Source organism: Centropristis striata, chromosome 5, assembly GCF_030273125.1.
Source record: "Centropristis striata isolate RG_2023a ecotype Rhode Island chromosome 5, C.striata_1.0, whole genome shotgun sequence".
NCBI classification, from domain to species: domain Eukaryota; kingdom Metazoa; phylum Chordata; class Actinopteri; order Perciformes; family Serranidae; genus Centropristis; species Centropristis striata.
This window is the reverse complement of record NC_081521.1, coordinates 14769747-14794392: the sequence shown is the minus strand read 5'-3', so window position 1 is coordinate 14794392 and position 24646 is coordinate 14769747. Positions and strand designations below refer to the sequence as shown.

At 39.8% G+C, this 24646-nt stretch overlaps 2 protein-coding genes across 3 annotated transcripts in view; one reads left to right on the top strand and one right to left on the bottom strand.

Annotated features, from left to right (window-relative positions):
* Window positions 1-24: 24 nt before the first annotated feature.
* On the top strand, window positions 25-18598 carry ccdc22 (coiled-coil domain containing 22). Of its 2 annotated transcripts, none has more exons than XM_059332995.1 (16): window positions 25-500; window positions 1419-1596; window positions 3471-3603; window positions 5580-5686; window positions 7455-7533; window positions 7985-8154; window positions 9280-9495; window positions 9605-9775; window positions 14431-14550; window positions 14645-14761; window positions 14840-14941; window positions 15365-15472; window positions 15699-15794; window positions 16583-16642; window positions 16731-16805; window positions 17921-18598. In XM_059332995.1, exons 1-16 carry the CDS (start codon window positions 451-453, stop codon window positions 18032-18034), a joined length of 1896 nt encoding a protein of 631 aa, XP_059188978.1. In that variant the 5' UTR covers window positions 25-450; the 3' UTR covers window positions 18035-18598. The 2 variants fall into 2 exon arrangements, with proteins under 2 accessions (XP_059188978.1, XP_059188977.1); XM_059332994.1 differs by having other exon boundaries at window positions 26-500; window positions 9602-9775.
* Window positions 18599-19856: 1258 nt separating this feature from the next.
* The window catches only part of LOC131971501 (sodium-coupled neutral amino acid transporter 3-like), a 23969-nt gene continuing 19179 nt past the window's right edge, over window positions 19857-24646 (bottom strand). Inside the window, exons 14-16 of the mRNA XM_059332996.1 lie at window positions 23671-23815; window positions 21772-21875; window positions 19857-20612 (exon numbers count right to left, since the gene is read on the bottom strand). Coding sequence (XP_059188979.1) covers window positions 20508-20612; window positions 21772-21875; window positions 23671-23815 — 354 coding nt within the window. The 3' untranslated portion in view covers window positions 19857-20507. The remainder of the gene's footprint in view (window positions 20613-21771; window positions 21876-23670; window positions 23816-24646) is intronic.

The window sequence follows — 24646 nt, the reverse complement described above, 5'->3', positions numbered from 1 at the left end:
CTCAGCTTCCTCTTGTTCTCTCCGACAGCGAGTCGAGATGAAACTCTGCTTCCCAGAATGCCGCAGCTCTGTTCCGTTATTACTTCATTTCCACACTGAACAAGACACAAATGTCAGATTTGTTGGTTAGTAGCAGATATCTCTGGTCAGGTTCAGTTTGTAGGGAAAGCTTGATAATATTTAATTGTACTGAAAGTATACCTGTAGTAAGGCGCTTTAAACACAGCGGAGACTGCCAATGCTTTGTTGTCGGGGAAGTTAGAAGAGGCGAGCAGCTAATGAAGAAGTAGCTAACGTTAGTTTAAGTTAGCTTAGATAAGATGAAGCCTGCTCTCATCCCTGGGAATCACACTATCATCAGCTAACTTCATGTTAACACGGAACACTAGCATCAGATGCTCTGCCATAACCCAGTCTGTTAGCTAATATATCTACAGAGAAGCTTCAGCGATGGAAGAAGTTGACAAGATTTTGATTCACGCCCTCAAACAAGTCGGCACGTAAGTATCAACAGCGCTTTATTAGCGTTTATTTACAGCTCTGTACATCTACAACTTCACCATGTTGTTAAAAAGAGAGTTTAGCTGACTCATGTTTAGTTTGGTGGTTGTTACATGCTCAGACAGAATCCCTTCATGAGCTGCGTTAGGTCATCACATGATCACAGAGGAGGAAGTAGGGATGAGAATAATGAATCGATGATCGATTAATGCTCGTTAAGAATTTGGTCGATCACGTGTGATTTTTAATCGATCTGTGTATATTTTAATCTTAACTTTATCTCTGATTGGTATCAGTATCACTGAACTGAAACACGCCCAGCGTTCAGTTCTGTGGCCGTACGTCAATCAGCCAATGAGCTGAGATTTAAGTTGGATAAAGCCACAGTTTGCAAACTGAAAGCTGCAATAACAATTATAAAACACACAGGAATTTGAGCAAAACAAGCTTACTGTATCAAACTTTGCTAGCATGAATTACTGAGTTTAATTTGATCCAATACTTACCGGTATTTAAACACAAAAAACATTTAAATATGAAGATTACTGTGCAAACTAACCTCATGCCTCTTCAGGGGCTAAAACATAAAACATCTAACTCCTTGAAGTTATCTTTACAGTTTAATCTCACTGAGTTAGTTTTACTATCGACAGGAAGTCTCTTTTCGTCCTTACAAAATAAAAGAGTCCGTTATCAAAACAGGCTTTTTCACAGTACTGTATATATATCTTTTATTTTGCCCATGCATGCATGTACATACATACTGGAGTGTTTATAAAAACATAGCGATTAATCAATTAATTGATAATTAACGTTGGCAGGTTTCTTCCAAAGGGTGGAAGCTCGCTTTGAATATGTTTGAACTAGTTGTTTGACTGAAAGTAAGATTACGAAAATATTTCATTTGTGGTCCACAGAGATCTAAGTGAGGAGACTGACAGCGTGAAGAAGTTCAGCAGTGAACTTCTCGTGGAGGCGGTGGTCAGATGTATCCGGGTAATCGATCCCGGCCTCGGCAGCGCCCTGCCCACCTCCCTGCCTCCAGGCATGTCTGCCCGCTTCAGGGTGGGCATGAGCCTGGCACAGGCCTGCCAGGTAGGAGGCTTCTTCTCTGCATTGGTTTTTAACCATTACCATCAACTAGGGATGCATCAATTGTAAAATTCTGGGGCCATACAGATACCGATTTTTGTTGTTGTTTAATGTTATTTCTTTTTTCTTTTTCTTTTTTGGGAGATTTTAGTGGTTCCCCGAGGTTGACTGCAATTTTGATGCATTTCATATTACTAGTCACACTTGTTTGAAAGTAATCCGTTACTTTACAATATTACTATAGTTAATTAAAAATCCAAAGGGCATGTGTTTTTGGGTTTTCTCTAGCAGTAAAGTGATATAATCTCTCAATATCTTGACATCATATCAGCACTTTAACCAATGTTTTATGCTAGATGGGCATCGCTCCTTTGCTTTTCATTATCTATGCCCTACTGTCTACTGCAGGCATGTCCAAACTCTCATACAGCTGCTGCCGATTTTTGTCACAACCAATCAAGAACACACCTGATTCAACTGATCAGCTGTTTGAACCCTGAGATCTGTTGATTAAATGACTTGGGCCTGATGCATGCCTACATCTGCTTGGTTGGAAGAAAAACCTGCAGTCACATGGTCCTTTCTGGAATAGTTTGGACACACCTGGTCTACTTGTTTGACATGAGCGACAATTGGAGGATGTTTGTTCTTGTTCTTGTTTGTCACTACTAAGTCTGACAGCTGTAGAGCGAGGACAATGTGAGTGCATGGCACTTGCATTTGTTATGAGTACTTTATTTATCTTAAAAAACAAATAGAAAACCATGCTGACAGCCAAACATAAACAAAGGCAACACCACAGGGCCTCTTGTTTAGTCATTCTCTCCTTTTTCGATTAATTATTTTGCTAGAAATCAGTGCATTACATAGACTGTAAAAATAAGTGTCCCTATTAGTTTGAACATACACATACATAAGCCAATACATTTGTAAATGTATATTTTATATTATTTTTAATATATTTAAGTTGAATGATCATTTGTTTCTATTGAACCATGTTTAGCTAATTAGCTAATTTCTTTAGTGATATCTTCCAATGGTTTTTGGAGAATTTGAGAAAAAAAATTGTATCATCAGCAAACAATACTAACTTCTATAGATTGGAAGCTTTACATATGGCATATTTATATAGAATAAACAATGTATGGGCCCAACACTCACCCCTGGGGGATACCACAATCAATGTCCAAACATGATGAGCAGCACTTCACAAATTGTTGTCTCTTAAATAACTTTTAACACAATCTAATACAGTACCCCTGATGCCATACCTTTCTAGTTTGATATTTTGTGACTGATTGTGTCAAAAGCTTATTTGATATCAATATATACCCCATATCTATAGCGGTTGTGATTTCCTCTGTTGATTATATTATTGCAAGTGATGTTGATCTGTATCCGTATTGACTGCTCTGAGTAATTTGTGCTTTTCTCAGAATGTGTCCAATCTATTGTTCGTGGAAAGTATTTTGGAAAATTGTGGAAGTAAAGAGAGAGTTCTGTAGTTTGAAGTGTTTTATATTCCCAGTTTTGTACATCAGGCATCACTAGTTATTTTCATTTTATTTGGAAATTTACCGGTTTGGAATGAGTTACAGACATATGTTAAATCCCCTCAATTTCCTTTTAATGTCATTAAATCAGTAGACTTTTTGTTTGTACATTTTTGAAGAAGATCCAATTATCTCCTCTCCTTCTCATCCATTGCTTTGTGAAACATTGAGGAACTTCTCCAGAGTTTCCCTAGATGTCCCAGGATCAGGGACTCTACTTGCATTCACCAGAAAGTAGCAGTAGGACATTTGAAATGTATTTTATTTTTAGAGCTCAATTAAATCATTGCAGTATTGCTAACATGTCAAACTGTTGGTTTCCAGGACATTGGTTATAAAGGAGAGATAGGTTACCAGACCTTTCTGTACAGCAATGAGCCCGAGATCCGCTCCCTTCTCATGTTCCTGGTGGAGAAGCTTCCCAGAGAAAGTGCAGAGGTCTCAGACCAGCCAACAGGTACAGAAAACACCAGTCTGACTATGTCACACACAGTTTCATGCACCTCTCCTCAGAGAGGAAGAAAGAAACATTTATTGTTAAATTGTTACATGTGTTGTTATTTGTGCCATAAGATAATATAATCCTGGCTTGTAGCTTCTCTATAGTAAGCCTTTTGATCAAGTCAAGCACTCCTTTATTATAAACAACTTCAAAAACAAAACTGTAATTTGAAAAGTACAATTTGATCCCACTTTACCCAAACAAAGATGGCAGCTAGACAAGGGGCGATCAGTCAACAAAACCTGGTTGGCATGGACAGAAATGTACTTTATAGTAGACAATGTATGTTTTTTAAAGGACAAAAGTGAAACCAACTGAGGCCGCAGTGCTGCATTACTCTGGCCACTTGCTCATAAAGTTGCTCGGTTCTGATTCTCTGCTGGTCCCTTTTCCAAGAAATCGTTTTCAACGAGAAATTACCAGTGCTACTGCTGAATTTGATTTAATTTTAGAACAACATCACCTGGTTTAACAACTTGGTCAAAGGTTTCTTGTGCTGGCTGCTTTAGGCTGTGCAGCCTCACTTTAACTTTATGCAAATACAGACCAGATCTAGGTTCAGTTACAGCAGTGACAATACACTCTGAGACATTGAAGACAAGCATCTGCGCTCGAAATGAAGCAATACCTTCATCGCAGCATGTCAGCTGTCAGTCATGCAGAAGGCTCTATGGCAAGCTGGTGTGGTCAGTTTCATTGACCCATGAAGGGTTCGTGAATGTGGTCAACATAGCCTGCCTGTCAGACCTGCATTCTGATTGGGCGCTAACAGGTTGCCAGAACTTCCTTGAGGTCAACAGAAAGTCTTTACCAGGTCTGTCTGGCAGCCTTTCACCACCATCTGATCTAACTTCCTAGCAGGTGTTGGTCCGTTGACAACTCTGCTCCTCTCTTCGCCCCGTTGTCCAAGACATATGGCCGCATATCTGATGATGTAATCAATAAATTGATCATCGACCTCTGGCGTCGAGGCAAACCACCACTGGAAATATGTTAGGGCATTTTTGATGTCCGTCACTTGTGCGTCTCATAGAACAGATTCTGTGGATTCTAAGGGCATACGTTTCACTCAGAAAATTACAACCATTATCAGATTTTCTGCTGATAATCAACTGATTAGGCGAATCACTCAATTTGCAACTATTAGTAACCAATTTTAATTCAAAGTCCTCCAGTGTGTCCAACCTGGCTCCAACCACAGAACCAGCTCTTTAGACCAGTCTGATCATCTCTGTGTGTGATGCTGCCTCCCCAGCAGACTGCAGCATAAAACAACACACTACCACCACAGACTGATAAAACATCTGCAGCATCTTACTACAGATGTCCAGAGATCTGAGCTTCGAGAAGAAAAAGAGGCGGCTCTGCCCCTTTTTGTAGAGGGCGTATATCCAGGTATACACCTAGATACTTATGACTTGGCACCGCCTCCATGTCCACCCCACAGGTATTCACTGGCTGAAGGGGGGGCTTGAACCTGCAGAAATCTATGATCATTTCCTTAGTCTTTGAGGTGTTCAGGAGGAGATAGTTCTTGTGACTCCAGTCACTGAAGACTTTTATCAGATCCCTATATTCCGATTCCTGTCCATTCCTGATACACGCCACAATAGCAGTGTCGTCCCAGTATTTGTGGATGTGGCAGGACTCAGAGTTGTATTTGAAGTCTGCTGTGAACAGGAATGGAGCCAGAACAGTGCCTTGTGGAGCCCCTGTGATGCTCATTGTCATCTGCTAAACCTAAAGATGGAGATTCAATCATTAAAGTTCACAGGAAACAACATTGCCAAGACATTTCCAGTAGAATAATGGGGTGCAGAGGGTTAAGAAGCAGTAATAGATGTTTGCATGACAAGGCATTTTGTGAGGACTTGGCACTTATTGATCAGTCATCCATATGGTGCATCTAAAGCTGTCATCTCTTTCTGTAGGTAAATCTGTGGTCCTCCAGAAAGCCATCGCTGCTGCAATCAAAGCTCAACTGGCTGTGCCCTGGCTGCCTCTAAACTGCAGACTGCCACTGCATGGTGAAACACAAGTAAACTCTTTAAAGTTGCATTTTGATGTCTGAAAGAAGCTTTAATGTCTCAAGTCTATCAGCAGCAGGGTCGCTGGTGGCTGTTCCAGTCATATTTGGATGAATTATCGTGCTTACATAATGCCTGACCCATTTCTAAACTGTTTCATCAATTTGTTTTACCTGTAAATCTGCCTTAAAAATGTAAAAACAATGAGGAGCTCTGTGCATGCTGGGAATATGTAATGTAAGGATTATTCAGTTGTACAATAAATGGGCTGGTGGTGCTTTCAGTAAAGGAATACCAGGAATATCAAACATAGGAGCAGAGAATTAAGCTTGATTTCCACCGGGCGCATTACGGCAGCGTCACGTCAGCGTCGCGTTCGGCGTTGCAAATAGGTAACACTCTAATCAATGAGAGCATTTCCACCGGGCGCGCTGCGTAACGTTACAGCGACGTCTCAGCAGCGTCTCTACGCGAGCATTAGGTAGGACTTCTATTTCTCCGCGAGACGCTGCCAAATCGCGTAAATCTCAACAGAGCAGATCGCACCAGACAGGAAGTCCGACTCAGAATCAGCGTAAAACACTTCCGCCCCCTTTCAAAATAAAACACAATACGCAGTTCATGCAGCCTAAAACTACTTCACATGAACATTATGTTATGACCGGGGCACCAGATTAGCAATCAATCAATCAAAGGGTCTCAGAGGATCGGCGACACGGACGACAAGAGACTGATTGTTGAAGTGGAACATCATACAATCATTTATGACATAACATGTTGTTTTTATAAGGATAGATGGTCAGATCAACAGATCTTTCACGTCAGAGAAGCAAAGTAAGCTGTTGGTTGTTGTTGTCGTCGTTGTTTACTTTATACACACAGTTTATCCATAGACTGTATAAATAGAGTTTAGAGTTTATCACGGGATCTCGCGGTCTCCCGTATGGTCAGGATTATCGCGTGATCTCGTTATCTCGCGTGTATACGACCGGCTCGCTAAGCTGACGTGACGCTACTAACGCGCCCGGTGTGAATTGACGCCGGGCAGAAGACGCAGCAAAACCGCGGTGGAGCCGTGCTGCTGCTGTAACGCGCCCGGTGGAAATCCCCAGTAAGAGTGAAGGATGAAGGGGGCACGGTGGCGCAGTTGGTAGCGCTCTCGCCTCACAGCTAGAAGGTCCTGGGTTCGATTTCCGCCAGGATGCTGTGGGCATTGGAGGCGTGTCCCCAGCTCCATGTCTCCGGTGTCCGTAGAGCTGGTCGGTGTCGGCAAAAGGGCCTTTCTGTGTGGAGTTTGCATGTTCTCCCCGTGTCCCCTGAGGATCCCCTTACAGGGACCTCTCACAAAAACATGCATTGGTCGGGGCGCCTGACGGGGGGGAGAGGAACCAGTGGGAATAATGTGATCCTCCCACGCACTACGTCCCACCGGGGAATCTCCCCCTGTCAGGTGTCAAGAAGCGGTCCGCAACTCCACATGTATCGGAGGAAGCATGTGCTCAGTTCAGGGCCCTCCCCAGACCGACAGAGACGAGGTAGTGCCCAGGATCAAGATAGATAGGACAAACTGGGTGATAAAATGGGTTACAAAAATCATGGGATAAAAATATTAGAAAAAAAAAAAAAGTGAAGGATGGAGAGAGTTCTGATCCGGACTCACCCAGTAAACAGCTGATATTTATAAAGTGACAGCAGCCTTTAAACCAACGGTGAAAGAGCTGCTCATCTGCCCAATTTTCTGTTTTCTGACATGTTATCTTTTTTTTCCTCTCTGTTTAGAGTCCAGGAGCAATCCACAGCTTCCACGCCCAGCCTCTCAGTTTGCCCCGCTGCAGTAAAGGAAAGAAGCAGCTGAAAGGTAGACCTCCCTCTGCACAGAGTTAATCCTGCATTACTTCAGTTGATCTGATGAGTTCCTGTTACTCTGTTGTACCTCAGAGTTAATTATGGTCAAAAACATCAACATTTGCAGTAACTTTCCTGATAAATAATAATTCACAATTTCCTGTTTGTTTAAAAATAGGCAAAATTTGGTGAGGTAAAAACTGACATGGTGATTTTTGATGGGGTCCTTTGACCTCTGACCTCAAGATGCAGACATGCCCACTTTATGCTCATCCTATGTAGTTTAGGGCAAAGGCCCTTCAGCTTTCCCCATGCATTATAATTTAATATTTCTGCATCCTGGGGTCCCTAAACAGTCTGCGAATTGCATAAATTGGATCACTGGAAAGCTGAGACTCTTGTGGAATCAGTGAGTATTAATGTGTGTGTGTGTGTGTGTGTGTGTGTGTGTGTTGTGGTTTCAGAGGTGGAGGACTACCAGCGAGACATTCTTCCTCCTGTGACTGCCCAGCTTTGCCATCATGCCTCTGTGGTGGCGTCCATACTAGAGCAGCACACAGCTGAGCTGAGTGCTGCTCAGGAGTGGGACAACGAGTGGAACAGCCAGGGGCTTCTGTCTCGCCTCACACCACAAGTAAACCGTCACACAGTTTATAGTGGCTGCACACTAAACTCAGAGCTTGTTGATTCTTTGCAGACGGCGCTCGATATGGCATCAAGCGTTTAATGGTGCTAAAGTCACCATAACCAGTTGTAAATAGGCACCGAGAGAGCTACTTTCTCAAACATAAAACTTACAAACAATGTATTACGTTATCAGCTATATTCTAATATGTGTTTATAGCAGCAGTACATATATTGCTAAGCTGTCTCCTGGTCAGCCAGGACAGCCAAAAGAACAGTGTGATCGAAAGAAAACTAGCTAGCAAAAAAGACTACTTTCTCACAGGACTATTTCTTTATTTTACTGTTGAAACACTGTATCGATATTATAACAACTTGTTACTCTGGGATAGGCAAGTATATGCTTGATATTTGAGAATAGGGAAGGGGTGATGTTATTCAGTAAAAATAAAGACTTTTATTAGTAGCTTTTTGGTTTTGTTAAGCCTACTTTTGATTCCTTCTGCAACTGACAAGCGGAGGCAACGAAAAGTGAAAAGGGGACTAAACAAACGTCAAAGGTGACAGTGTTTGCCACGTGTTGGCACGTTGGATCCTCCAGAATGCGCTTCTAAACTCTTAACCATCTGGGGAATATGATTGTGCTGTAATGATCATGTGACGTTTAACAAAAAAAATAGGTCACATGGAGCACTGCTATCAACTTCACCCCAAAGTACAGACCTGAAACTTTCTCCCAATTTTTGTTTGACATTCCTAGGTCATGTTAAACCAAATATATGATAGTTTTAATTTGATAGTACAGAAATATTCGAGTGTTAGTGTAGCTCTTCCTAACAAGGAAAATATACATGTTTTTATGGAAGTTTTTTGTATATAGTTTTATTATATTTAAATTTTACCTTTTTATACGTCTATATTTTTTTTTCTATGTTTACATTTTCAAGTTCCAAAACAGATCACTGAGCATATTTGGGGGTTTTATTGTAGTGAATAGTAGTTTCAACTCAACATGTTGATAAAGTAGGTTAAAGTGAGAAAATTGGATACCAAATAGTAAAAAAAAATTTTATGTGGTACATAGAGGGCAAAAAAATGACTCAGAGGGTTAATGAGTGAATCTGTTGTTGAACAGGAGTATCGCTCCAGGAAGCTGAGCCGCCTACGTAAACGCATCGAGGAGCAACTGCGATCTGCTGCCCTGCCCTCTGCTGAAAGTGCTTTTGGTGGTCCTCGCTCCACCTCTGACCTGTCTGAGCTCCTGCAGGCCTTCAGAGGCTCCGCCCCTTCTGACCAAGTCCTGACCAAGGGCTCCCACTTCATCCACACACAGAAGTTCACCTTCACACAGGTGAGGTCTGCAACCACAAGGCAAAAATCCAACATGGTTTCAAACAAATGCCTCTGCAGAAAGAGTTTGATGTAATGCTCTGTAACTGCTGTGTGTGTTCGTGCAGCAGGCGCCAGCAGGAAGCAGCCCCCCCCTCCCCTCTGGGCCTCAGTCAGAGAGTGACATCCAGCTCCGTCAGCAGGAGGAGCAGCTTTCACTCCAGCAGCAGTTCCAGCAGCTCTGTAGTGATGTGGACCAGCTAGCAGCAGACATGAAGCACATGAGAGTCACTAACACACAGGTAACACACACACACACACACACACACACACACACACACTCCTAGAAAACTAATGACTTGATTTACTTCCTGTAAGCTAATGCTTCTTCACTTACGGTGAGTTTTCTCTCAGAAGGCAGAAAACGTGGGTATTGTATGTGGAAGACTGTTGTAATGCCATTATGTTTATATCATAATCATAATTCTGGATTTGGTCTTTCGACTCTGTATCCGCACATGAACTGAAACACACACTTCAGGGCTGAACATTAGCTGTTTCTGATATAATATGTTTATTCTCAAAAACAAACACAACACAGACACTTTAAATATAATTTCTCTTTTTTGCCCTCTGTCATTACATCTAAATCCCCCCCAAAATACTGAACAAACTACACTGCAGCGTCCAGTATTCATAACACAAGAATTCTATACAAGATGAATAAAATCTACGAGGATGTTGAATGAAGAGAAAAAAACAAACGGATGAGCAAAGCAGGTTGAAATCAGAGATGAACATCCAGGCATTAGGCTGAAGATTTAAATGGAGGGACTTTGATAAAACTTTGAATATTGTATCCCAGTAGGTAGACCCGAACATGTGAAGGATCTTCTGGTGTAGACATCTCTTAGAGTAGTGCAGGCAATGCATTACATAACATAACATATTTAACTGTGCACTATAAACTTTTATTGACTGTAAGGCAAGCCTGGTTCCAAAATGAATCTGTATTCTCACGTCACTGGATTCCACTTTGATTTTGACAATGTTGGTCTCCAGAATTGAATTGATAATTTGATATTTTTGGGTAGAGTATTTCATTAGCTCCGGCTGTGACCAGCTGAGGACTCATTTAAGTCCAGTAGACCAGTGATTCCCAACCGGGGAGGCCCGACCCCCCTAGGGGGGCGCCAAAGATCTACGGGGGGTTGCGAAGCCCTCTTGATTTTAAGGGGTGTAATAAATCTAATGGGTTAAATATATACATCTATACCTATAAATTTGGAAAAAAGTAAATCTACAAGTGTTGCACCCATGCAATGATGACTCAAAGTCTTCTCTCTTGGCAACTTTATTTACTTAAAAGCTTGGTTCTTTTACCGGAGCATGTTGCGGACAATGGGTACGAAGATCTTCTACGATTCACAAGACAGCACACTCTAGTGTTTTCTTTAGACATTTTTTCAAAGACCATCTATTGAGGTGTAACAGTCCACTCTAACATTTTCTGCAAAGATCATCAATTAAAGGAATGGTGCCACAACAAAACAAACGAAAAACTACAGCCACTTTATGTCCAGCCTATAATACATGCATTTTTTCAGGGTGCAATACAAGCTCACAACACATGGCAAGGCTTCATGCAAGTTTGAATGTCTGCTTTTTCAAAAGTAATTTAGCATATAAGTGTAAATTTTACCTCTTAACCCTTAATAGGGCACTCATTGAAATACTTGCGAATTCCAAATTTCAACCCTATTGGAGGATATTACATACAGCCAGAATGTGTAAAAAAACATACGGACCAGGAGGAGGGGGATAATATTTTGAGAAAAAAATTTACAAGATTAAAGTGGCAAATCTACGAGAAAAAATGTGCAGATATATGAGATTTAAAGTGGTGAATCTGCGAGAAAAAAGTTGCTTTTTCTCAACTTTTTTTCTTGTAGATTTGCCAATTTAATCTTGTAAATTTGCAACAAAGTTTGCAGTGGTAAAAATGTGGGTCCCTCAAGAAAAAGGTTGGGAATCACTGCAGTAGACTACTCCAAATCAATAAAAAAATGTAATGAAGAAAATTATGATTTCAGCCTGAAGAGTGAGATGGTCTCTCTAATGGCTAGTAAACACACATACACTCAGTTAATGTTACCTTTTTCAGATCTAACCTAGGGCATACTCAACTTTTCATGAGATAACTACACTGCTAAAATGGGGTACCTAAAAACAAGATAAAAACACTAAATCTGAGGGAAATTATCTTGCTGCATGGACAGATAATTTCACTTGACAAGATTTCTTAAATTAAGATTGTTAAATCTAGAAATAAGCATGTTGCAAGCAGCGATGAACTGGCCTAAGCAGAGTTATTAAGCAAATTATTTGTTTCTTACCGAGATAAAAAAACACTTTAGATTTAGAAGTGTTACATAATTTATCGTGTTTTAAGAGTTATTTCTTATTTTAAGTGTTCAACATGCTTATTTATAAATTTAACAATCTTAATTTAAGAAATCTCGTCAAGTGAAATTATCTCTCCATGCAGCAAGATAATTTCCCTCAAATTTACTGTTTTTATCTTGTTTTTAGACACACCTTTTTCACTTAACACTGGACAGTTTAGCCAGTGGACACTTAACCAGTTAATTTCACCCCTAACATTACAGCCCTTCTTGCAGCTTGTGTTACGAGCGTCATCTTGTGGTGCTCAGAAGATGATGACACTCAGTGTTGGAATAAGATATTCCGATTTTTGGGGAATTTTTTTTCTAAAGTGGAGGAGTTTGAGGCCAGCTGATGGCACGGCCAGAAGAGTTTTATAGGCCAGAAAAGATAGAGACTATCTTAGATACCAGCTGCAGGGCATTCATTAGGAACAGTGAATAGACTGTTGAACTGGAACTACTTGAGGACTTACATGGGTGTCCGTATATCAAAAGCTAATGGCCACCCATGTGACCCTTCAGCCAATCAGAATCAGAATCACTTTTATTAGTCCCTTTAAAGGGAGATTTGTTTTGCGGCAGGACACACAAGACAGGGTACACAACGATACAAGACAAAGTACACAATGATAACATAATAAGACCCAATAAATATCTAATAAAACACAGTCAAAGAAACGCCATACGCATATATAAAATCACTGACACATGTTTGTTGCAGAGCTGATACCCCTAAATGGAGAGTTACTACCTAGTATAGGTAAAAAGTGCGATGTGCAAGAAGCAGACTTATGAAGATGAGCAATTTGAGGGCTACTTTCTATTAGTTAAATAAATGGCAGTTGGTATAAATGAGACCTGGAGTCTTTTAGTCCTCCACCTAGGGGCCCTAAGACAACGGCCTGAGGGCAAGAGCTCAAATTCATTCCGAAGAGGGTGATCAGGACAATCCATAATGGCGTTAGCCTTCCTCAGGACCTGTCTGTTATACAGGGACATAACGCCATCCTGCCCTCTTCCTGAAATCCTTCCAGCAGTACTGACCAGCCTACCAAGGCGATTCTTGTTGGACAGGTTCAGGTTTCCAAACCATGCAACAATACAAAAGGTTAAAACAGATTCAATAAAACTTCTGTAAAAGAGAGTCATTCACCCAGACCATGGTATAAATCAATTACCGGTAGATTTCTACATCACAAATCAAAAATTAGCTCTAAGAGTCTGTCTATAGAGCAGATGACTTCCTTTGTCATCACACTCTGGACTCTGATGAGGAACAGCCGGACTGTGATGTTGTCCTTCATCCAACGAGCTGCCAACCTGCCACAGCTAGGTGTAGAGTGGGCGGGAGGGGATTGCTAGGATTGGGAGAAACATTGTTTTGTGAGAAAGGAGTTAACACTGATGCATTCAGAGTAATATGGAGTTGACGTGGGCTTCAATAAAGGCAGAAATGAAAAGTATAAGTTAACAGGAGACTGTAAGCTGTTGATATGGCCTTCTCATTCCTCCAGGTTCAGACCAGGGATGTTAGATAAGATTTTGAAAAGTGGAGAGACAAAGGATTAACAGCTGCATGTACTCTGGTAGATTTGCAACATTTTAAATCATTTAGACAACTTAAAAAATAGTTTGGACTGGAAAATGGAGATCTATTCAGATTCCTTCAATTAAGACACTTTTATGAGACAGAAATTAAAAAGGAAATCTCATTGGAAGGGAATGTTGTGATAGAGGTATTGACATTGAATTGTAGGAACTGTACAAGGGCCTATTGAAACAACAGGGGAGAAATACAGAGTATATAAAAGTGAAATGGGAAAAAGAATTCGATATTGAGTTGTTTGGGAGCGATTGGCAGAAGATATTTCAGACTCAACATACTTCAACAAGTTCTAAAAAATGGAGGGAGTTTGGTTGGAAAAATTTAACCCGGTTTTTTATTACACCCAAAATCAAAAATAAACAATTAGGCCAACAACAACATTGAGGGAGAAATTGTGGGCAACTGAATGCCAACCATTCTCATATATTTTGGTCATGTGAGAAAATACAATTGTTTTGGGAAGGGGTTTTAAGAGCTATGGGTGAAATTTTGGGGTATAATATCCCTAATGATCCACGGTGTATATATCTAGGACTGATAGCAGATAATGTAATAGGTAGAAGAAGAAGACGTATACCTGTTCTAAGTAATGGCTAAGAAAGCCATCACAAGAAGTTGGCTGAGAACCGACCCTCCTGGACTGAACCACTGGCTGGACATTGTAGAAGAAATTCGATCAATGGAACAAATGACCCACAGTCTTAGAATCAAAACAGAGCTATATGTTGTAAGATGGACAAAATGGCATCTCTATGTGACAAAGTAGTGTTTACCCCCCCCTTGTGTTTTTGTATGTTTCTGTATGTGTTTTTATTGACTGGAAAAAATAAAGTTTAAAAAAATAAATAAATAAAGGAAGAAATAAATGATTATTGTTTTTCATGTGTGACATGTTTCGGTGCAGGTTTTGGATGAGTTGAAGCAGAGAGAGCTGGGGAACTCTGAAAAAGAGGTGAAGATGCAGGTGAAGAAGAAAACAATCGACCTGTTGCCCGACTCAGAGAACAACCAGCTGAAGCTTCAGGTAGGAGGGCTGCGTGAGATCTATGAGAAGACCTGGCGTTCGAGTGAGCAGGACTTCAGATTTAATGGAGAAATTGTTCCCGTTTCTCCTCCAGGCTCTGGTGGAGGCCAGTGCCAAGCGGGTGGTGAACCTGGCTGCTCAGTGGGAGAAACACCGAGCTCCTCTCATCGACGAGCATCGCAGGCTCAAAGAAATCTGCAGCAACCAAGATGTAAGTGGAGCTTTACAACACATTTGTTGTTAGGGTAAAATACTTTCGAATCTCATCATTTGTGTCCATTTTCCTCAGCTGGAGTCATCCAGAAAGCTCTCTGAAATCAAGTCTCTTCATGACAAAATCCGTGTGTCGACGGAGGAGGCCAAGAAGAAGGAAGAAATCTACAAACAACTGGTAATGGACTAAATGACCTCTTTCTTTTGAAAGCTAGCTAAGAACTTTTAGTTGATATTTTCTACTCTATGTTACTGTTGTAAGCACAGGTTTGTCCTGCTGCTCAACTACTAATTGAGTAGTAACTGTCTAGTGAGTAAAAAAAAACTGTATGTAGCGTTTCTGCAAACTGGAGTGTGAAGCTCAGTCGAGTTGATGTTTTAAAGTGATCTCTAATCAAAGTAAAAACGGCATATGAAGGGTTCCTGCCCCGCAATGTACCAAGAGGATTGATGGAAACAGCTGGGTTGAGATTTAAAGGTGTAATCTGTAATAATAAAAGGCTGTGAATGGAGCCATTGGAAGTCACTGTTAACATCTCCTCAGTCAACTACTAATCGCGTGTTTGACTGTTTGTGTTGTGCCTGTCCTTTTCCATCGTAGGTAACGGAGTTAGAAAATCTTCCCCAGGACGTGTCTCGGTCAGCATACACTCAGAGGATTCTAGAGATCGTCAGCAACATCAAGAAACAGAAGGAGGAAATTACAAAGGTACGAAACAAATTAAGACATAACAGGAAATCACTGATACATAAAGCAAGCAAGATAACGTAGAGCCAGTTGTAATGATCCAGTTTGTAAGCAGACTGAAGCGGACTGTCAGGCCTCATCATTTATGACAAAGCTCTCTGCACAGCAGCATACTGGCCCAGTCACATGAATCCATGAGTGGATGTAAGCTTTTGTTTCAGCTGTAACATCAACACTGTTCCTGCAGATTCTATCAGACACCAAGGAGCTGCAGAAGGAGATCAACAGCCTGACAGGAAAACTGGACAGGACCTTTGCTGTGACTGACGAATTGGTCTTTAAGGTACCATGCTTGAGTTTTTTTTTTTTTTTTTAGATGTACATTCAGTTGTATTCAAATCAAATCAAATCAAATAGTCTTTATTGTCATTATATAGTTCACTATACAACGAAATTGAAAGTGCCACTGCATAAGGTGCATAGTTATCACAATCATAACACAAAACAACATGAGTAAAAACATTTAAAAAAATACCGAGCTAAACAAGGACAAGAACAAGGACATGTGGTGTAATAAATAAGTATAAAAATAAATAAATGGCTACTTAAAATGCTATAATTTATACATGAGGTAAATTGAGTGTTTTGCACATATCAATTGTATTGCACATGTCCGTTTTATTGCACCTTTTAATTAATTTATCCTGTGTGGGTGTTGAGAGTTCTGTATTGTTTGAGTGTGAAGAGCCTTAATTAAAGAGAGTAACGTCTAACTGTATCTCAAACAACAGCGACTTGAATACTTACTGTCTAATATTTTTAAAAATGTAATAGTCAATGATGTGAATGTTCTTAGGGTGTTTGTTTCATGTTCATTTCGTCATGGTTACATGCTGGTGCCAAGAGAAAGCAAATAAATTCAAACAATTATTTCTTGAGCATCATGTAGACTGCATGATTGCTTCATCTATATGGGCTTCATTGAAGTGAATTAATGTCATTAAGGTGGGCAGGTCTTTGCAGAACCAGTATGTGTGCTTTGAATCCTGAGGATTTTTTGTTATGGGTATTTACATTCTACAGTACATGTATGTGTTTTATAATGCATTAATTAATGTTTCTTATTTGAAGGATGCAAAAAAAGACGAATCTGTCCGCAAATCCTACAAGTACCTGGCTGCCCTGCATGAAGTACGTCTACCTTTCTTACATTTCATCTTATCTCTTATTATTAGAAAAAGTGTTACATTTCATCTGTTTATCTTGCATTTTTCTTTAGAACTGCAGTCAATTGATCCAAACCATTGAGGACACCGGGACAATCTTGAGAGAGATTCGAGATCTAGAGGAGCAGGTAGGATTTTCACGTCATCCACTCTTAGAATCAGATGAGAAGATCAGCATCATCAGCTGTAGGATGGGCTCAGCCTGGTACCATAGAGCAGTAGTTCTCAACCTTTTTGAGTCGCGACCCCCAATTTAACATGCATGTTGTCCGCGACCCCCGCTCACTGAACACAATCTCACATGCACAGTTGAGATCACCCAAAAAAGAAACAAAATGACCAAAAAAAGTAAACAAATGACCAAAAAAGACACAAAATGACCAGAAAATACACAAAATGACCAAAAAAAAAGCAACAAAATGACCGAAAAAGGACACAAATTGACCAAAAAACCCCCCAAAATGACCAAAAAAGACACAAAATGACCAAAAAAGACACAAAATGACCAAAAAAAGAAACAAAATGACCCAAAAAAAGAAAAACAATTACCAAAAAAGACACAAAATGACTAAAAAAAAAGACACAAAATGGCAAAAAAAGACACATTAACACATCACACATTAACAAGGTTAGCTCACTGAATCCACCAGAGTCTCAACTTTCCAGTGATACCAAATGTATTCCCAGACTGTTTAAGGACCTCAGTATGCACAAATATTCAAATACAAACAGGCCAGAATAACACAATCCATAAAGCCAATTTTTATTCAGCTATCTAAAGATATCTTACATTTTTGAAGATTAGCTTGAGAAAAGCTTGATGGAAACACCAAAATTGGATAAAACTGTCAAAAATGTGCCCTAAACTTTTTATGCACATTTTCTGCTGGTGTCTTCTCTTCATTTTCTCTCGTGGTGGCACAAGTTGCATCAATACATTACACTGCCATCTTCTGACCAAAGAACATTTGTGCAGCTTTGTTTATTCTCTCTAAACCAGTCGATGGAAACCTCCCTTATTTACATTCTCTTTAATGCAACATTTTCATCACAAATTTGGCTTAAATTTTAATGGCAACACAGCTAGCTTGTAATGCTGGGTGCACTTGTTTACTTCTGTCAGAGGTTAGCTAACCAAACCTGAATCACTGTACTCGCACATGCAAATGAAAAATGTCAAAATGTCAAGTATTTCATATATATCGCAAGACATTTCTCATTGTCGTGTTAAAATTGTCCACAGATTGAGACAGAAAATGGCAGTAAAACTGTGGCTAACCTGGAGAGGATCCTGGACGACTACAAGGCCATTCGACAGGAGAACTCAGCACTTGCTGCCAAAGTCAGAGAAGGCTGAAAGAATGGTGGTTAAAACCTGGAGCCATGTGGACCTGAAGGTGACCAGAACAGCTCTCCAGTGTTCACACTGACAGACTGCTGTATTAACACCACCCTCTGCAGGAACTGGAGACCTTTAGAAAGGCAAGCTGAACCGTAGAAGAGACTTGGTATTTTAATGCACAACCTGTATGGATGGATGGATGAAGATGACAAGAAGTGTTTCATTTCAAAGTGTTTAATGCAGCTCGACATGCTCTCTGAGGGTCCATGCACTGGTTCTCTACCCAAATGAAACACAACAGTGGACAGCTGAGCTTCTCTGTTCAAAAGTAAAGTCATTCATAGATGTATGAAATACTTTTAAAGATCTCTTGATGAAAATCTTTGACTTGGAATTTTTAATATGGAAATTATTCCACACATTTTCAACAGTTCTTGGATGACATGGTGATATTTGAACTGAAAATGTTGAGTGAATGGCATTTGAATGTAGTCCATTAATAATGTTGTCCAGCCCCATCAGCAAAGTATTGTTGTATATATGGTACCAGCTTGAATAAAGTTGCCTTACAAACTTGAAGAGCAGCTGTTGTAATCCTTAAAATGCTGATCATCTGAACCACAGTTTATAATTAATGTACTACAATTTTTTTTCATTTATCGATCAGCAGTTAGGTTTGCAGGGCAGCTGGATTCTCGTGAGAACCGCAGGAGTTCGGACACCTACTACGCTGAATTTGACAAATATTTAGTTTGTAATGGTTTAAAGATTAATCATTGTGGTCTTTAACCTTGCAGTGCTGCTTAAAGGTTCACACTCTGATTTTGTTGTACCTAAAACTGCCCCGCATTACATTTGAAGAAAGTGACCAAGAGACTGAACACTTGCTAGAACTGTAGCATGTCCATCTTGTTGTAGGCTCATATGTAAAGTCTGTGTTGACCGTCAATGATATGCTGGCATTCAGCACATAAAAACGCTGTTTCTTCTGTTCCCCATCAGCATAAATACATTGGTAAATCTATTATTAGCAGGTAGTTGGGTTAAAAAAGATGATTAGCGCTTTTACTTTTTGTCTCCATGGTGGCTAGTGTGCCATGCAGTGTGCTCGCCTGGACATTGGGTGACAGTTGGGGGGTTTAGTGTCTCACTCAAGGACAATAATTCAACATTTGTTTAAGCTTCATTTAACCTGGAAGTCTGTTGAGTTTAATCTCTTTTTCAAGGAAGACCTGGCCACATGTCTTTGAGTGAGACATGGACAGAAAGGATGAAAGAGGATCGGACCACTGACGAGCTGATTTTTAATGCTATATGTTCCAGTCAGACTGTATATAAATAATGGACGTAGTGACCGTGACGTCACCCGTTGGTTTGTGGACTGTCGTTGGAAGCATCGAGTTCCGTGTTGCGCTCGTCGCCATCTTGTTTCCGATACGGGGAGCAGACCACATCTGGACTGTGGAGGAGGAGAGGGATCTGATCACTGACTACAGCCTCTCTACACCTCAACCTGACTGAGAGAAGCTGCTGCTAATTCATGTTAGCATTAACTGGGATGTTCATTCTGGCTAGCAAAAAACAAAACTTATGTTACTTACCTAACAAAACTGAACAGGGACTCCTTGGAGTGTTAATTTACCTTCTGTTTAGGTTAGCTCTGCATGCAGCCAAAACGTTTCAAACCCTACCACTCTTACTTTAATGAGGAGCTCTGGGCTAACTTTTTTCTTTTTACATGGTATGTTTTCATGACACAATGAGAAATCAAATATGCACATTTTTCTTATGTGACTATAAATTGAAAAGACGAATAAACTTTTTACACGGACTAAGGTTTCATATTTTATGGATTTTTATTAAACAATGTCCACACAAGCTATCCAGAATATATTCACGAATGAGTCATGAAATTAATTGTTTCACAGTTGCATACACTTCATATCTGACTTTGGCCATTAGAAAGCCAAAATGATATTTCCAGTTCACCAAATCCTGCAGAATCACCACACACAGTGCTTCAATTAAAGCAAATTAGTTCAGTTAGCTCATACTCTCAGATGAACAGAAATAAAGTTAAACACCAGGATGGGATCTTTTTCTGGATAGCATTTTCAAGCACAGACCATATATACTTGCTCCATCAAACTTTGCTGATAATTAAGGAGATGTTTTTATTTTTGTAATTCAACACCATATTTGGCCTCTGTTAAGGCAAGTAGCTTTGAATGGTTGAGGGCTTCCATGGTCAACATGTTCGTCTGAACACCACCTGATCCTGGTGGTACTATTAATGTCAACCTGGTGGGGGACAGGACAAGACAGGGCTCCTCATCACTCTGGAGGAATGGCTTGGCCTTATGATTAATAAGAACAGTCCCCCAAAGCCCCGGGCCTTCCAGCAGAAAGTTGAATCTTGCTTCTCATCCAGAGCTCTGGAAGAGGGGAGCAGCATGGGCTGCCGTCGCTGTAGGACTTGGGGTTCGCGTTAATGGCCGCCGAGACTACGACTTTCTCCGCTCGACCAGTCGAGCCCGATGAATGTCAGGCTCATTGTCATGAAAATGAAACCCAGCGCTGTGAAACACGCAGCCTGAAAACCCAGAGAAGACCTGTCAATGTACAGCCCTGATACCAAACATGTTAGTCAGGCGGCTTAGGACCAGATTTGAGAAGAAAGGGGACACGCCGGACAAAAGCACCAACATTTTTCCACATGCTCTCTATCACCATAGGTTTCAATTTTTGGTAGAAGCCACTTCATCAAGATTGCGGATCGGAGATGGCAGCCATATAAAGTCTATGAGAAACAATAAATCTTCCAAGCCACTTAGAAGGTCAATCTTGGTGTCAAAATCTACATTTTCTGGGTCAAGGAATCATTTAAAGCTATTGAGAATATCACTAGATGACTCACTGTAAATAATGTGTTGATCAAGATCTGACATGAGATGAAAGCGTTCCCTCAAATTTTTTGAGCAGTGTACATGGCAGCTAATCCTCACTCTCCCGTGAACATAGATTCCAAATATTTTCAACTCAGGATTTCCTGCTGCAGCACTTGAAGACCTACCAGTCTGGGTGAAAATGAACATATCTATTTGATCAAATAATCATCTAGTGATGTTCTCAATAGCTTTAAATGATTTCTTGACCCAGAAAATGTAGATTTTGACACCAAGATTGACCTTCTAAGTGGCTTGGAAGATATAGCATTTCTCATAGACTTTATATGGCTGCCATCTCCGATCCGCAATCTTGATGAAGTGGCTCCTACCAAAAATTGAAACCTATGGTGATAGAGAGTATGTGGAAAAAATTTGGTGCTTTTGTCCGGCGTGTCCCCTTTATTTAGCTAAGCCGCCTGACTATGTCAATAAAACAGAATGAGATAATTTGCTCATCCTTTTTGACATACATGATATGTACAATGACCATATGTTTTATATTCATACTGATAAATGTTTACTTTGAGAATAAATACTAGACAGATTTCTGCAACTGACCGCTCATTAGCTTAACTAACTTGTCGTGAAACAGCCTTGTGTCCTAAGTTGCTAATCAGACTGTAACAGTTAACAGTGCGTAGAGAGGTAGCTGTGGCTCAGGTTTCCGTTATCCAGAATTCTGCTGTCTAACCCGGCACCCAGGAAATATTGGCACCCAGTGGCTAAAATCCTGTCAGAGGTTAGCCAGTGGGCTAACACTGCTGCTGTGTGTCCTGTTCCAGTCAGGGAGGGACAGGAACCTACCTGGATCTTTGGTCTGGAGTTCATGGGCTCCTGGTCGGTGGGGACGATGCGAATGTAGAACAATCCAGGAAGGATGAAGATCAGACTGGGAGCAGTGGTTGCCCCTAGACAAAGAGGAGGCACAATACACCATTCAATCCTAAAACAGAATTGATCTTAACCCATAGGAACCCAGACCCAGTTATCCTAAAAAGATGTGTTCTATAAGTGGACCACATAGAACACATTTCTCATGTTTAAAAAAAAAAAAAAAATACTACCCCTAAATGTCAAAGATCTGTGATGTGACATATACGCTACATTGGGCGTTTATGGTATTTATGTTTAGGATATTTCTTATTTTGAAATAGAGGAAAAACTAAACACATTTTCTGACAAAAATTTGACTTTTCCTTTTGCATCTCCATAACATATATCACAATTGTGACTTTAATTTGTTCAGGAAATATGGTCAGAACAAGTTAAATGCAACAAAGGACACCCTATTAACGGATTAGAATTGTTAAATGGGTTTAAACTTAGCCTCGTAACAAAAAATAAGCTTTTGAAATGTTTCAGATTTCTGTTTCCAGTCACAGCCACATTTTGGAGACCCACCAGGGTGTTGATTATACGTCGTTTAGGGATTTAATGAGTTAATGTGAAGTATAAAGCTGAATATGGGAGATTCTAGAAGATTTAAAGTGTTTGTTACACAGGCGTCACCATGGGTTCTTATGGGTTAAAGAAAGTTGAATGATCCGATAGGATGAACGATCTGTTGATGATGATGGGCTGCTTTTATCTAGTGTGACATAATAGTGATATAGATAGTGTGACAGAACATCTGGACACTATGGAAAGATATATCAACTCTTAGCTTCCACATGAAAAGTTGAGCTCATCACTGCACAGTGTCTTACTTAGTCTGGTATGATTATTCTGATTTATTATAAAGATGATGTTGACTGATTTAATAATTAGCTCAATGTTGATGTTAAGATTTAAATTCGTTTTTTTTAATAACTACTCAGTGCTTGTATGAGGCCATACTCATGTAATGATATTGTTATATACACTATCATTCAAAGGCTTGGGTTCACTTAGAAATGTCCTGATCTTTGAAAGAGCACATTTTATAAAATTAAAAAAATAACAGACGTACAGTCTAGACATTGTTACTGTGGTAAATGATGTTGATGATGATTAAGTGGTAAAGATTTTCTTAAGAAAGATCTAATATATATTGTCCTGTGTTCCACATTGTGTTAAGCCACATTTATAGTGTTGAAAGGCTGATTGATCACCTGAACACCTGAACATTATGTTAGCAGCTGAAAACTGTAATAAAATGAAAAAAAAAATGTGTACAGGTTAAATTATTATTTCTATTCTTGTCAGTGTCTTTACTATATTTTCGATTCATTTTGTAACTCTTTTTTTTTTTTGGTAACTTGTTTGTTACTTTTGAGCGCTAGTGTATATCTCTGTGTCGTCTGCATTATTAAAGTTAAATAATGAGCTGCCTCTCATAATGCATGTAGATGTTGAACTTATTAGGCCCCAGAATGGAGCCTTAGGTAACTCAATGTCAATTTTGTTTGCTCAGATGTATTATTACTTATCAATACAACATATTCTATCCAGCATTCAAATCAAAACCATTATTGTTCAAACAGTATAGAATTGGTTTCCAATCCATTACCACTCTGCAACTCCAATGCTGGTGTACAGTTATTATCATTTCATATTTAAATGGACAATATTTACAAAAAAAGACACTATGCAAAAATTATTTAATTAGAAAAAACATTATTTCAATGACTTTAAGTCAACTCATTATTTTAAACGTGATCCTTTTAATCCAAACAGAGTTCAGAGTTCATGTTTATTTCACTCTATTTATATATAATATCTCACCAGTAATGCCAAAGATGTCTCTAATGTTAGGAACCAGGATGACCAGCAGGTTGACAACGAACAGCAGGCACACGGCGATGGCGATATGACGCAGCCAGTGGAAGGGTTTCCCTGGAAACAGCAGCTGCAGGAGGGCTCGACGGATCTGACACAACACATACAGAAAGGTATCAGGCAGGGAAATATTCACACTCACTGCATTTGATCAGTAATCAAAATGATCTTAACAACTTTGTTCAATAAAATCTGGAACTACATAAGCATGTGAAATAACATTATCACTGTTCCATTAAGAGTCCCAGTCAGCAGTGAGCCAGCATGCACAATGAGTGGAATGAAACATGAATAAGAAATGACACCCGATCTTTTCCTACTATGACATGTCAAAGTCTGCTGTGAAAAAATCTATTATGAGATCCTGATGTCATTATGACATAATTTTCTTGTAATTACAGTCGTAGGTGATCCATCTCTTTTTAGCATTAAATCTTTTCTTGTAATTATGAGATAAAAGTCATAATCACGAGCTTCCAACTTCTCTTCCTTGGTGAATGCAATGTGCTGCTGTAAGCAAACATCTACATCTCCGTTGTGCTGTTTAAATGCACATTATACTGAATTTAGCATGTGATCTACTGTGTCACTGGTGCTTCAACCTCCACTCACTGTTTATCTGGCCTCAGAGACCAGCCTCATGTCATTTTATTTATTTATTTCTATATGTCATGACACCTATTTTAAAGTCTCTGCATTGTGTGCTTCAGAATAGATTTTAAGATTATTTTACTGGTTTATAAATCTCTTGATGGTCTTAGTCCAGCCTATATATCTGATTTATTTTCATCCTATGAACCCTCGAGGACCCTCAGGTCTTCTGGGAGTGGCCTTTTAATAATACCAAAAGTTAGAACTAAAACCCACAGCGAGGCGTCGTTTTGTCACTGTGGTTCACGTTTGTGGAACAGCCTCCTCAAGA

Bases quoted from the DNA above. Each gene is read 5' to 3' on its own strand.
- ccdc22 (XM_059332994.1), top strand. From the start codon at position 451: ATGGAAGAAGTTGACAAGATTTTGATTCACGCCCTCAAACAAGTCGGC. The intron at 15,795-16,582 runs GTACCATGCTTG...TCTTATTTGAAG, and splicing joins CTGACGAATTGGTCTTTAAG to GATGCAAAAAAAGACGAATC. The intron at 16,806-17,920 runs GTAGGATTTTCA...AATTGTCCACAG, and splicing joins TTCGAGATCTAGAGGAGCAG to ATTGAGACAGAAAATGGCAG.